This window comes from Gekko japonicus, unplaced genomic scaffold, assembly GCF_001447785.1.
Source record: "Gekko japonicus isolate JY-2015 unplaced genomic scaffold, Gekko_japonicus_V1.1 scaffold349, whole genome shotgun sequence".
In the NCBI taxonomy this organism is placed as follows: domain Eukaryota; kingdom Metazoa; phylum Chordata; class Lepidosauria; order Squamata; family Gekkonidae; genus Gekko; species Gekko japonicus.
In genome coordinates, this window is record NW_015176461.1 from 368,226 (window position 1) to 383,495 (window position 15,270).

A 15,270-nucleotide genomic window follows, 5' to 3' on the forward strand; every position below is an offset into this window, starting at 1 on the left:
TCTTACCGCTTGCTGTGATTTCAAAGCAGCGATCTCCCCTTCTCCCCCCAATAAAAGTAAATATAGGCATTGGCGCAGGTTTAAATGTGTGAGTGAACACAGTGACTTTTTTTTTGCAGTTCTTGCGCAGCAGATATTATTGCCCCATGTTGCACGAGAGTCGGTTACGACAGTGCTGTAATAGTCCACTAATATTTCCTCATATTGGAGTTTGCACACACCTTGTTATGATTTACATTTCACCGGAGCTGCGATTGTCAGATTGTTGCTTACAAAATACTTTCTACCCAAGCTTTTAAGAGTTGTCTTTAACTCGTTTTTGTTGGCGAAATATACCGAAAACAGATGCATGTCTCCATACTACGCACTGTACTCGTTTCATCAATATATAGATGGAGGATAGAAGGAATAATACGTAACATTATCTACACAGACGTCATTAACAATATTCATTTATCAGCGCAATCCGAATGGGTTTAATAGTAACAGGTACTGACTGGATTTTTTTTTTGGGGGGGGGGTTGATGCATTACGTGTTTTCAATATGGCTATGCGATTAAAATTTACACCACAATCCGATTCAGATTTATGCTAATCAGTGGATTTAGACAGAATTAAATTTGCGTAGGATCGCGCTGTAAATAGTCCGGAATCCTCATACAGTCATGTCATACTGAAAACACAGTGCGGCAAAGGAGATCTTACATAAAGCACTGCTTGAATTATCATGTCCATCAACTTGCTCTTCCCAGCCTAGATCTCAGCTGAATGCAGACGCGGTTTAAACCCGATTCAGTTGCACGCCGATAATAATATAAAATGAAACGCCGAAACTTCTCTGGTCTTTCTGGCACTTTAAAGACGACTAAAAAAATCTATCATAAACTGTCGTGGTCTAGAGCCTATTTAGGGCGCCACAGGCCTTCTGCTTATTTCCTCTGCAATAGATTTATAGCGCAGCCCTAAAGACACGTTGCTGGAAGAAAGTCCCATCTGAGTAGGACGGCTCCCAATAACTGCACTCTATGGTTGAATCTGCACTCTATGGTTGAAGCTCGCCAGTCACGTTGCGCTTGCGCAATGTGCACTAGTTCGCCTTGCTTCGGCGGTGGCGTTACCTCGTTGCCCTCTGCTGCTGTCGGCTTCGCCGATAATGGCAGCAGCGTCTGGTGTTGGTGGCGGCAACAGAAGCAAGGCCTTAGAGCTGCTCCGTACCTTGCCCAGGGTCAGCCTGGTCAACCTGCGGCCTAATGATGGCGCCAGGCAACGGGTGAGTTGACTTCTGTGATGCAGGGCAGCTCCGGGCCTGCTTCTTTGTTGACTGCTCCAGAGGCCCCTTGGTGGGCCGGACTCGCCTTTCTGCGGGTTACTAACTTCTCTTTCGGATAGGGTTACTATGCTCTTAATTAGTGCGCGAGCGGGTTTTCCTGTCGTATAGTTGTTATAAAGGTGTAAAAGGAAAGGGAGCAAGTCCAGCCTTATTTTGCACCAACTGCGATTCAGTGACCTTCCTTCGTTTTAGTTCATAAATTGTTTGAGAGTCCGTTATGAGACTTAAAAGATGCCTCGGCATTTGTTTCTGTATAACCACTATTGGTTCTTTTATTCATCCTGCTGTGTTTTAAAAGCTAATCGGTTTGTTGTGGTGCAAGGTGTTCTGGTAAAAGGCCTTTCTCTGATGTGTAGTCTCAAAAGTGGTGCGTGTTTGTAGACAGACAGAAGCACACATAGATAACGCTCTCTGGTTTGGAGTACAGTGGGGACATTAATCGGGATACGTGCCTTACCACTCTTTTTTGTAATATACATTTTCTCCTTCTCTCCCTGATTACTGTGCTCAGTGTTCAGATGCCTGTGGGGATGAGGGGTGTCTGCATCTATCAGAATATGAAGGAGACATTCTGTCAGAATGGCCCTAATATACTGCTTTTCTCATGCTATTAAGGCTGCTGTTTTTGTTGCTTAGGAAACTTTGGTCTTTGCCACACGGGACGGCTGAAACGCGGCTCCTCAGAGGCGCACCGAACTTGAGACGCCGCGGCGGGATCCCACGGATCCCCTCAGCCGCGGCACATCGCTCCCCGGCATCTCGGGGAGCAAGAGTCCGATAGGAGGGGGAGGCTGCCAAACTGCGCATGCTCGAGCATGCGCAGTACGGCTGGGGGCCGAGATGCGGCGGCGCAAGGACGCGCCGCCCGATTCCACAGCCCGCCTTGAGCCGCTTCAAGGGATACAACCACCTAGGTAGGTGGTGCTTTTTTGCAGCGCGGTATTGGCGTTTGGGACGGAACAGGGACAGGCAGGCAACGATTCCCAGATGTTGCCGTGGGATTGTGCCCATTCGCTCCGCCCCCGTTCCGTCCCGCTCCCGGCCCAAAAGGCCTCATATGAACAGGGCCTGTGTTATACAAATAGAACTTCAGTGACAGAGGTATTCAAAAGGGTATTGAATGAGACAGGATATACACCTGTTGCAAATGCTTATAACAAGAGATGTGTAGTTTTTCCTTTAACATTTTCAGACCAATATGAAGCATGTGTTAATGACTAAATGGTATCCTGTCTGAAGACTGGTATTTGCCCATTTTAGGCCCTGGTCACACGAGTTGCCGCAGGAGAGGCACAGAAGGTGAGCGGATTATCCGGGCGCGATCACACCCCAACATCTGGGAAGTGGAGCGCACCCGTGGCTTACCTCCAACAATGCACATTTAAACGTTTGCCACGAGCTGCTTCCAGACGCCCGTGGTGTGATCGCACCGGCGCGCGGCATTCTCCTCCGGTCCCTCGTTTACCGCTGGTGCTGAGGGAAGGACCCGTTCTGTGCCGCCGGCGCATCTGATCGCGTAATCGTGGATCAAACTGCGCCGGGGAATTAGCCACGCCTCCCCCCCCATGATATCCAGCCCGTGTGACTGGGGCCTTAGTGGGTCAGATAAATGCAGGAAGGGAAGTTAGTCCAGACATCCAGTGGACATCCTGAGGAAAATTGCAACCTCATGGCTGCAATCACACACCCTAAATAATCCACTTTCAGTCCACTTTCCAACTGGATTTTTCCAGTTCACATAGTAAAATCCAGTTAGAAAGTGCATTGAAAGTGCATTGTTTAGTGTGTGTGATCACAGTCAATGTGATGTCTAATGTGACAATACTCAAGGTCTGTAAGCTAAATGAGCAGGATAATTAAAGTATCGGGCTAAGTTGATCTAAGAAGCTAAGCAGGGTCAGTCCTGGCTAGTATTTGGATGAGAGATCTCCAAGGAATATCAGAGTCATGATGCAGAGGGCGAGGCGGGCAATGGCAACCCACCTCTGAATATCTTGTGCCTTAAAAATCATATGGTGTTGTCAGAAATCACCTGTGACTTGATGGTACTTTCCACCAAGTAACTTTCTGTAACAAACTGATGTAAGATTATTATTTTTTAGGAAAAAAGACGTGGACGTGGGATGCATGGAGGTAGGAAAAGTGGCAGAGGTCACAAAGGACAAAGGCAAAGAGGAACCAGGCCTCGGTTAGGCTTTGAAGGAGGTCAGACTCCATTTTATCTGGTTATTCCAAAATATGGCTACAATGAAGGACATAGGTAAGTTTGTGATTATGCTGGGTGAAATGTCTTTTGCAGCTTGCATTTTCTGTAGTCCAAATTAATCTTTTGTGTGCTTAATTACCTTTTCTCTTTTTGATCCATGACCCACATTGCCAACTGTAAATCCACTAGAGGGGTTATTTAAAATTGTGTGTTCTTGCATAGCCACACACCACTAAAGATATGTGTATTCATTTGTAAATGTTTGCTCTCATGCACATAAATGCAGTTATTAGAAAAACATGCTTGAACTTGGCTCAAATAAGAAAGAGTCATTTTTTATTAAAACAGTGTCTTCTACATTGGGGGAGAGGGCATTAAAAGTGTTGGTTTTTTATGCAGTGCTTGAGGAAAACAAAAGGGAAATACTGTGTAAAAACACAGCCACTGCTGAAGAGCTAGGGAAAGGAAGGAAGGCGGGGGGAGACAGTGACTTCTCTCCAATCTTTGCCCTGGTTTGAAGCTATGGGATGGGGAGGAACTTCAAATACTGTTTGGTCAGGTAACTCCCATTTTCCCTAAGCCTGAGCCTGACTGTACTGCAAATGAATAGCTTGAAGTTACATTTTCTCCAGTAGCAAGCAAGAGATTGGAAGATACAGTTTGGCATTCCAGTTAACAGTGGGAGCTATGTAAACTTATGTGACCTTATTCTGTGGTCTATTGCCTACAAAAGTAAGATAATTAGAGGTACAGTGTAGTCCTGTACAATGTTCCCTCTAAGCTGTAGAGTCCTGTGAGCAAAAATTCTACTTTATGAGCTACCAGCATTAAAGTTGTGAGCAGGTGATTTGGCTACTGCATGAATTAGTTTGCTCTGGAGCCATCCTTCCTGAGCTGAGACAAAAATGTGTGAGCCAGAGGCTAAAAAACTGTGAGCTAGCTCACACTAACTCAGTTTAGAGGGAACACTGGTCCTGTACTATTGAAGTGAGAGGGAACAGAATACTGTCAACAGGAGAAACCCAGGTGTGTTGTCTTAACACGTTGTATCATACTATAACCCTATACTGAAATCAGTTAATTTCCCCATACTTCTTTCATACTACTTCAATTATTTTTGTATATCCTACTTAATTATATTTTTGTTTATCTACACCACATGAAAGAGAGGATGGAACCCCTGACTTCATTCATTATGTGTAACAGCCTAATCCATTCCAGTCCCTTACACAGAAAACAGGATTTATGGTTGGATCCATACCAAATCCTTATCTGCCTCCATTTTTCCATTAAATTTTCCATTAAAAACATGGAATATAATTTCTTCTGCATGTCATCTGAAGAACTGAATTCTCACTTATGAAAGCTTATGCTGAAATAAACGCTGATAGTCTTTAACGTGGCACTGGATGGCTGTTTTATTTCAACAGTAAGAATAATATTCCATGTACTTAATTAACTAAGGGAAACAAAGTATGTGGGTTAAGACTTTTTCCTTTCCTTTTTTTGTTCTTTGCTGAAGCAGGTATTTGTGACCACAGAGTAGGTGATATATTTCATAACCAGCTTATACACTGCTGTTCCTCTTTGCCTTTGCATTCGTAACAGATCTGTGACTAGGTTGTTTAAAGGAAAATTCTTTGGAACAGCTATAGAAGAATAGATGATGAGGTAGTTGGTTACATTCTATGCAATATCAGCAGAAGATGCTAGCATAGATTAATCTTTCCCACTTTCCCCTTCATCCAGCAGCCACCCGTGTGCCTAAAAGAGGCCATGCCAAGGATTAGGGAGACCCGTGTGAATGAAACACTTCAGCACAGGGAGCTTCATTGAAAAGGGGAAAGTGAATGAAATTGCTCTTCTTCTCTTTCTCCAGTGTAGCCTGTTGCACCAGTGGAAACCACTAGGCAGAATAGGCAGGAGGGACAATTTCACCCACTTTTCCTACTCCATGGCTGCCTCCAGCATAGTATGGCTGTTATCCATGTAGCTCCTCCAACTTCTGGCACCACTTTTGTGGTGCTCTGAGCCTGCTCTCTAATGACAGGAAATGGGGGGGAAATTCTCTTCTTTCTAGCTTTATATGCTGGTAGTACTTTGGAGCTACCCCAGTATTCTTGGCATTGGGAGTCATTCAGTGGTAAAGTTTAATTTTCTTAGACTTAAGCTATGAAGTTAGGTCCTAAATCTGTTAACTTCAGAGTGGGTCTCATTTCAGTGAAACTTAATTTCCTGGTCAAGATACTTGGGACAGTAGAAGAAGAAGAGATTGAATTTATACCCTGCCCTTCACCACCCAAAGGAGTCTCAGAGCATCTTACAATCCCTTCCCCTCCCCACAACAGATACAGAGCTCTCTTGAGAACAGCTCTGAAAGAACTTATGACTGACCCAAGGTCACACCAGCAGCTGCATGTGAAGGCGTGGGGAATCAAACCCAGTTCTCCCAGATTAGAGTCCGCACTCCTAACCCCTTCACCAAACTGGCATCAGCATACAGTCTAGCAGGAGGGTTCTTGCCCAGTTCCATTAGATAGGCGTTCTGAAACCTGTGTTCTCTTCTTTAACCTTTTCTCCAGCCTCAGGCGTCAGTATCAGCCCCTCAGTCTCAAAAGACTGCAGTACCTGATTGACCTTGGTAGAGTTGATCCCACACAACCATTAGATTTGACACAGCTTGTTAATGCCAGAGGTGTAACAATACAGCCACGCAAAAGAGATTATGGTGTACAACTGGTGGAGGAGGTAAGTTTGGAAATAAGGTATTCCATGTTGTTTAGTTTTGAAAACGCAGCTGTGTGATTTAGTTTTGAGTGATTTAGAATAATTTAAAAGGTGCAGTTTGTTTTAGAATTATGAACCTTATAGTGAGACCAGTAGAGGGCACTATACACTCATTAAAATTGGGGTATGTCCAGTTGTTTTATAACTAAGGGGGTGAGATAGAATTTAAATATCAGAAATAATTATATTTTTGGCAAACATGTACAGAAGAAAATATAGAGGAAATGTTTAATTGTTTTACAGTTTGTGAATGATTGAAATTCTTTGTATAATTGACATGTGTCAGATAACACTTAAAAGATTCCAAAAGTGAATGTAATAAAATGAATTTGTAAGATCCAGTTGTTCAGAGAATAAAGATCCTAATTCTAACCTTACGGCTATTCTTAATGAAAACTACTATCGCACCCTGTCAGTCTGACAAGGTGGTATGAGTGTTTAATGGAGATGTAAAATTTCTGGAGATTTTGAAGCCACAGAACTCCCCCTCTGATTTTAAGGGGGTGGTGGTGGTTTTTTTTTAGAACAATTGAAATATATGCAATACTTTCTGTCAAATCTAAACTTTTTGTATTGATCAAACAACATACAACCCATCATTTATAGCTTAGTCAGCATATAAAATAATATTTGGCATATTTAAGGAATTTAAAAGTATAAAAATGTGCATTTTCTAGCAGAAAAATAGAAAGCATTGAAAAGAGAAAGAGTTGCAAACCTCTGCACTATATGCTACCATGTCACATTTATCTTTAGTTTTTGTCATCTGAGAGGTAAGAAAAACAAAAGAAAGTATATTATATGGGCAGACACTCTCATAGAGTCACAGTAAGTAGGACTGCCATAGCAGTGAAAGGCTAGTCTGAGTGAGGTAAATAAAAGGTTGCACAGACTTTGGCAAATTAAATGCAAATCTGTAATCAGACAGGCAAAAAGGGACTATGAGGAACATATTGCAAAAAACATAAAGATCAACATTAAAGATTTCTTCAGATACATTAGAAACAAAACCAGCCGGGACGACCAAGGAGTAAAAGGATGATAGGGAAATGGCAGAGAAGCTGAATTCATTTTTTGCCTCTATCCTCACTGTGGAAGATGGGAGGTGCTTGCCCCCTCCAGAACCACCGATTTCAGGAAGGGTGTTGAAAGATCTCAGTTAGATTGAGGTAATGAGAGAAGAGGTCCTACTACTGATGGACAAATTAAAAACTGACAGATCACAAGGCCCAGATGGCATACATCCAAGAGTTTGAAAGAACTCAAATGTGAACTTGTGGATCTCCTGACAGAAATATGTGATCTATCACTAAAACCTGCCTTCATCCCCGAGGACTGGAAGGTAGCTAATGTAACCCCTATCTTTGGGGGGGGCGGGGGTTCCAGAGGAGATCCAGGAAATTACAGGCCAGCCAGTCTAATGTTAATACCAAGTAAGTTGGTGGAATACGTTATTAAAGATAGAATTAGCAGGCACATTGATGAACAAAAGCTATTGAGGAAGAGTCAGCATGGATTCTGTAAGGGAAGATTTTGGCTCACTAACCTCTTAGAGTTCTTTGAGGGAGTGAACAAACATGTGGATAAGGGTGACTCAGTAGATGTTGTTTACCTAGACTTACAGAAAACAGTTCATCATCAAAAGCTCCTAAGTAAACTCAGCAGTCATGAGATAAAACTTAAAAACTGGTTAGCTAACAGGAAACAGTGAGTATAAATGGGCAGTTTTCACAGTGAAAGGTGGTAAGTAGTGGGGATTCTGCAGGGCTTGGTATTAGGTCCAGTGCTTTTTAACTTGTTCAGTAATGTGGAGTTGGGAGTAAAGCAGTGAAGTGGCTAAGTTTGCAGATGATACTTCAGTTGTTCAGGGTGGTGAGAACCAGGGATGACTGTGAGGCATTCCAGAGGGATCTGTCAGGGCTGGACAAGTGGGTGTCACTGTGGCAAATGAGGTTCAACGTGGGCAAGTGCAAAGTAATGCACATTAGAGCCAAAAATCCTAACTATAAATACACGTTGATGGAGTCCAAACTGGCAGTAGCTGACCAGGAGAGAGATCTTGTAATTGTGATAGATAACTCACTGAAGATGTCGACAGTGTGCGACTGCAATAAAAAAGATGTGAAAATCTTAGAATTAAAGGGCATTTTACTCTTTTTAAAAGAGAAAGTAGCTGGGGGGTTTTAACTAGAAATATGTGGGGGGGTTCTCCCTGTGGTTTTATTTTCTTTATGACCTTCATTTTTATTAACGTAATAATATCCTTGATAGAGTTTTATATGTACTGGGATGTATGCATTGGTTAACTTTTTGCATTTGTTACTGTTCTCGTCTCTTTTACAGTGAAGTAATAAAAAAATTAAAGGCAAATGCTGGGCTGGGGATTATTAGGAAGGGGATTGAAAACAAATCAGTCAGTATCATAATGCCCCTGTATAAATCTGTGATGCAGCCTCATTTGGAATACTGTGTACAGTTCTGGTCATCGCATCTCAGAAAAGATACAGCATTGGGAAAGGTGTAGAAAGGGCAACTAAAACGATTAAGGGGATGGAACACCTCTGTGAAGAAAGGTTAAAGAGGTTAGAGCTCTTTAGCTTAGAGAAATGACAACTGAGGGTTGACATGGTAGAGGTTTACAAAATAATGCATGGTATAGAGAAGGTAGAGAAAGAAGAAGCCCTTTTTCACAATATAAGAACTCATGGCACTCAATGAAATTAATGATCAGTAGGCTTAGAACAGATAAAAAGTACTTTTTCATCTGAACAATAAACATGTGGAATTCACTGTCGCAGTAAGTGGAGGCAGCTACAAGCATAGACAGCTTCAAGAGGGGATTAGATAAATGTATGAAACAGAGGTCCATGAGCAAGGGAAACCTTTACCTTTACTTTATAGATACAACACTGTGTGTGAGGCAGTGATGCTCTCTATTCTTGGTGCTTGGGGGGGCAACAGTGGGAGGGCTTCTGGAGTTCTGGCCCTGCTGGTGGACCTCCTGATGGCATGTGGGTTTTGGCCACTGTGTGACAGAGTGCTGGACTGAATGGGCCATTGGCCTGATCCAACATGGCTTCTCTTATGTTCGTCATATTTGGGTATTAACTGTATGAAAACAGTAGACTGTGCAATACTGTATTTTCATTAAACATAGCTTGTTAATTGTCAAATTATTACGTTTGTATAAAACTATCTTGAAAATATTATATAGGTCTACAGCAGAAGAGGAATCCCCCCCCCCCCAATGTTCCTCAAAATTTCTATTTTTTTCCATTGGAAAAGTTGGAAGTTCTCATACTTTTTCAAGTTATATGTTTTGAATGTGAAAATCTTAGAATTAAAGGGCATTTTACTCTTTTTAAAAGAGAAAGTCTCATAGGAGTTTGTTTTTAATGTTCTCCTGAATTTCCCAATTCTTCTTTTAAGAAATGTGATGTGTATTGCTCTTCTTTTTAATGAATGGTAATGGTTATTATCCATATGTCCTTGGAAAAATATTTGTACTACACACTGTGGAGCATAATAGCTAAAAAAGAAATATCTCAGTAGATTTTAATGTGTTATAACTATTCAATTAATTTGTAGGGTGCTGATATCTTTACAGCTAAAATAAATATTGAAGTACAGATGGCTTGTGAACTAGCCATTGCCGCAGTTGAAAAAAATGGTGGTGTTATAACTACAGCCTTCTATGATCCAAGAAGTTTGGGTAAGAAACATTTATATCACATCTTTTTCATTAGCTTGTAAAGCCAGCCTTTTGATGACTCTTGTGGAAAATACTTTTTTTTCAAAAGAAGAAGAAAAGTTTCTATCTTTTATGATCTACACTTTTTGAAGTTAAGAAGTAAATAAAGGCTTTTGTGCAGACAGCATATAATCATGTTATATTATTACTTTTCCCATGGACAAAAACACACCTATAAATAGAACTTATTTTGCCCTTAGCCTTATCAACAAGGCTCTAAAGAAGTTGTTTCATAACACATAGTGACACTGGTGCTTGTGTTCTTCTGAAATAAGGCATTTTTGACTCATGAGAATATGACTGAATCTGTAAGTTATTATTTCTTTATTTCTATTAAAACCTTTATATCTCACTTTTTCTTGTGGTTCATAGTGGCATATAATAACCATTAGAAACATTTTCTGATAAAATAAAAAATATGATAGCAAACCCCATATCTCTCTCTCCTTCCCCCTTAAAAGATGCCTGCTGTTCAAATGTTGTCCGCTAAAAGGAACTATTTGTAACTTGGGAGCTATTCTTAGCCATTCGGAATGTGTCAACTTCGTAAATATTGGATTACTTTGTGAAAGAATTACAACTAAACAGAATTTTGATAAAGACTGCCTCGAAACGAACATTGAAACTCGAGGAAGTTCGTAAGCACTTCAGTGACTTGGTGTATCTGCCAAACACATCTTGGAAATCCAGGAGCAATGTGAGAGCCAGGAGTACTGCAGTGTTATAAGTCTGTTCTGTAAGGAAGATTGTGACCCTTTGCAGAACAGGCGTGTCCCCAATTTCCATATCAGCTGGCCCACCCATTGTCAACAGCTGTGCCTTGTCTGGATTTAATTTCAGTTTATTCTCCCTCACCTGTTGCATTTCTAGCTTCAGGCATTTTGTCAGGTTTTGGTTTTTTTCCTGCAGAAAAGATACTTGATTTCATATCCTGTAATTGCTGTTGACAAATGCCAGTCAATTGCACAACTCTGTCCTAATCTAAACATTAAAAAATTGCAAAGGTAATGGGCCTAAGTGAGCAGAACATGTTTTCCAGGCTTGTTGGGAATGTTAGTCTTCTAGATTAAGTCACAGAACTTCTAATACTGGTGGTAATATATTGTTGGAAAAACATTCATGGTTCATCTTCTTTTATTATTATTATTATTATTATTATTATTTAATTTTATGTATTTACAACCACAAACATCAAATAATAATATGGTTCATCTTCTGCATATTGTGATCAGAAATACTGTGGTGGATCCCATCTGGTCCTGCTATTCCACTGAGTAACATCTGTCTATTAAAATATTTATACTCTACTTTTCCTTCTGGTTCAAGTTTGAAGCCTTCTTCCAAATTAAGTGGGTCTTGCATTGAAGAACGAGCCACTTCAGTTGGCGGAAGGCTACTTAGAGGATGATTGGATCCATCCCACTGTAGCTGTATTTTTCTCTTGTCCTTCAGAGAAATGGTTTTGCTGATGCACAGTAGCTAATTCTGTGTCTCCCTTGTTTTGTGTTTGGTTTTTGTTTGTGTTTCAGATGTTCTTTGCATGCCAGTGCCATTTTTTCTGCGAGGCCAGCCTATTCCAAAGCGTATGCTTCCTCCTGAAGATCTTGTCCGTTACTATACAGATCCGATGAATCGCGGGTACTTGGCAGATCCGTCAAAGATTCCAGAAGCCAGGCGGGAACTTTCCAAGAAATATGGTTATGTCCTACCAGATATTACAAAAGATGAACTCTTCCAAATGCTGAGCACACGCAAAGACCCTAGACAGATTTTCTTTGGCCTTGCTCCAGGCTGGGTAGTAAACTTGTCAGAAAAGAAAATTCTGAAACCAACAGATGAGAAGCTGCTGAAATACTACAGCTCATGAATGTAGTATTGGAAATGGGAAAAAATGCTAGGTCTTACAGGAATTCTCAGAGTATTAAATAATTAGAAGGTGTATCTCTGGTCTCTAATCAATACAAATAAAATGGTAAAACATCAGATATAATGGCTCTCCTTTTAGTTATCTATTAAATAGTAGCCTTAGCTCTTCCATATGTGAAATGCATTTCTATGTATAGTCTCCTAGTTCAGACTTTTTGTGTAGTGATGGTATCTGCCATTTCCCCCTCTTTCTAACTTGTTTTCTTATTCCCATATGTCATATGATGTATGTAAAGCAGTAATCTCTGTTGCAGTATATATTTGGCACACTGAAAGCAACAAATCTTTCCAGTTTTGAGGCAACATGGCAGATCATATCAGCTTTGCTGTCCTGCTGCTTATTGCTACCTGTCTTTACCACTGTAGTGTTTTCTAAAGTTAGAAACAGGCTCTAGTGCTGTCCCAGTTCCCTCCATTTATTTGTTTTTGCTTTATGGCTTTGGTCCAGCTGCTTCAAAGCAGGGTATGAAGTTGGAGAAGATTGGAGACCATGTTTTAGCGTTTCCCCCACTTATCTGAATCAATCTGTTCCTGGTTCTTGAGCCATGTAGGTAAGGTACCATAGACTTTAGCTGTGCATGTTTCTTTCAGTGTATGAGGAATCCAGATCTACAGAAAAACCTGAATGTGTTTCTGGTTTGTTTGTTTTTCCCTTTGGAATTCATGCAGTTGCATGGAAGAACACTGTGCATAGGCCACATTTTTCTGCATTCTTCTCTGTTCTTGTAGCTTCTTCCTTTCCCTGGAAAAATCATTCTCAGGGTCATGGGACATAAGTGAAGAAATAACCATACAGGTCATGAGGGGTCAGACTGAGGAAGGATGAGGTAAAATAACTTGTTTCCAAAAGAATGCTTCTGTCTGTCCTCCCTCATTCCAGTCCACCATTCCACATGGTGCCTACAATCCTTTGCGGGGGGTTGTAAAAAGCTGTGGGAATGGAGAGGGATGTGGGAAAACTCATTGTGCTCGTGGAAATGATATGATGTCTCCAGAGATGATGAAATCCAACATTGACTGGTGGGCCCCAATGCTCACTGCAGTCTTCATTCATGTTAATCTGTCGTCCCGTATCCCCTCAGGCTGGAGCCTTGCAATTATTGTTCCAATATACAAGAAAGAAAAATCGAACCCCTCCAACTACCGGCCAATTAGTCTCCTTAGCATCATTAGTAAATTACATTCAAGATACTCATATTGGAAACTCCTTGACCAGTTAGATGAGAAAATGTACTGATGGACAAGCAAGCAGGTTTCAGAGCTGGTTGTTCCACCATAGACCAGTGTCTGATCTTGTACCATCTCATGGAGAAGTACAGCTCTAAGCCTAATGGAGCACTCTATGCTGCCTTTGTGGATTTCAAAGGATTTGACAGCATCCTCAGGAAGAGGCTGTGGGCAAAGCTTGAGAACTCCTCAATAGACCAAAGAATCTATATACTTATTTGCTCACTGCATGAAGGAAACTTCCTAAAAGTAAGATACAGTCCTCAAGGCCATCTCTCCAATAAGATCCCACTTGACAAAGGAGTTGAGCAGGGCTGCATTGTGGCCCCTCTACTTTTTAACTACTATATTAACTCCTTGGTGCCACATCTAAGAAATCCAAGTTTCCATTCTCCAAAGCTTGCTGATACAACTATTTCTGCCTTACTGTACACAGATGATACTGTCAATTCTGTCTTATTCACAAGTCGGCCTTAAGAGAGCACTGCACTGCATACGGTAAAGTGGAGCAGCTTGCAATAAACTACCAAAAAGCAAAAGTCCTCATCTTTACCAAAAAACATCGAATCCATAGATGTCAAATAGAGGGCCACGATACTGAACAAACAAAAGCCTTTAAATATCTTGGTATAGTCTTCTGCTCATCTGGACATTGGAGAGCTCAGGCACTGCATGCCACAAGGACTGCCCACATAACATCCTCTGCCATTCTAAGATTCTTCACAAAAGGAGTCTCCTTTATCCCTGCATCAATCAAGGTCTTCCAAGGAAAGGTTGTCACCCAGCTCTTATATGGTTCCCATGTATTTACAAAGAAAGGTACTCACTTGAAGTGGTACAATCCAAGTTCCTATGAATGATCCTTGGAGTCCTGCGATGTATTCTGAATTCCCCTCTCAGACTAGAGGCTGGGCTGATCCCCTTGGAGACTCGTATGTGGCTACTTGCATCCACCTACTGGTTAAAACTCATCTTCAATCTGATAGATCTAGTACCCTTGATCCTTGCTGATAGCCACCATGCATCCTGGCGAAGAGCAATTGAAGGGAAACTCCAGGAGCACGGCCTCTCCTCCCAAGTCTTACTGCATCTTCAGCATCAAAAAGCAAAAGAAATACGATCAGATATGTACAATCAAAAAAATAACCATGACAAAACTGCGAACAAAAATGTATATTGAACTAAATACAATTGTACTAAACTGTTATAAGAGTTTTTAATGAAAATACAAATAAAGTGTGTAAATCAACTATTGTATGCAATTGATGGTCTATAATTGTCTATGATTTTTTTTAACCCCCGGAGGGGATTTTTATTGCATTTTCTATAAACTACAACGAAAAAATAGGGAGGGAACATTTACATCTATGGAGAAAGGAAAGAAAACCACTACTAACTAAAACCCCAAGTATAGGAGATCATTACATCAGCTTGTATAAGTATTAGTCTCAAGTGCTTACATTACATTGAACATAGTCGATTAAGCTAAATTATTTATCTTTTTAACCATTTTAACTGTTTAAAGACAACCCCCAAGAGAATCATTTATATCACATGCTTTAAGGCACCATTCATAGTCCTTCCGCCTTCACTTTGCTTTATCTTTTCTAATCCTCAATTGGTATTCTTGTTTAGGGGCAGCCGCCCCCTTTTCTGAAGCAGAGTTCTTGTCGGAAGGCCCAGAGTCTAGTTCACCGCTAGATTTGCTGTCATCTTTAGCGTCCTCAGCTGGTTCTCCCAGTTGCAATCTCAGGAACTCACGTGCTTTGGAAACAGTCAATTTTTTCTTTTTTGTCCTGCAGTTTGAAAATGATGCCTTCAGGGGTTAACCATCTGTAGGAAATGTTGTTTGTTTGTAAAAAAAAGGATTAAGTCTTTGTACTTCTTCCTCTTCTTCCTTTTTTCAAATGGGATGTCTTTTAAAATCTTGATGGTGTTGCCTCCAATTTTCAGGGGTGTTCCTGTAGTTGCTTTCAGGATAGAATCCCTCATGTGTCTCTTCGAGAATCTAACCACTATCTCCCCAGGCAGATTATTTTTCTT

At 41.0% G+C, this 15,270-nt stretch overlaps 1 protein-coding gene across 1 annotated transcript; it reads left to right on the top strand.

Annotated features, from left to right (window-relative positions):
* The first annotated feature begins 1,068 nt into the window (after window positions 1–1,068).
* Window positions 1,069–12,179, top strand: MRPL15 (mitochondrial ribosomal protein L15). Its single transcript, XM_015427021.1, has 5 exons — window positions 1,069–1,270; window positions 3,433–3,590; window positions 6,119–6,284; window positions 9,912–10,035; window positions 11,604–12,179. The coding sequence occupies exons 1-5, from the start codon at window positions 1,154–1,156 to the stop codon at window positions 11,939–11,941; spliced, it is 903 nt and encodes a 300-aa protein (XP_015282507.1). The 5' UTR covers window positions 1,069–1,153; the 3' UTR covers window positions 11,942–12,179.
* Window positions 12,180–15,270: the final 3,091 nt, after the last annotated feature.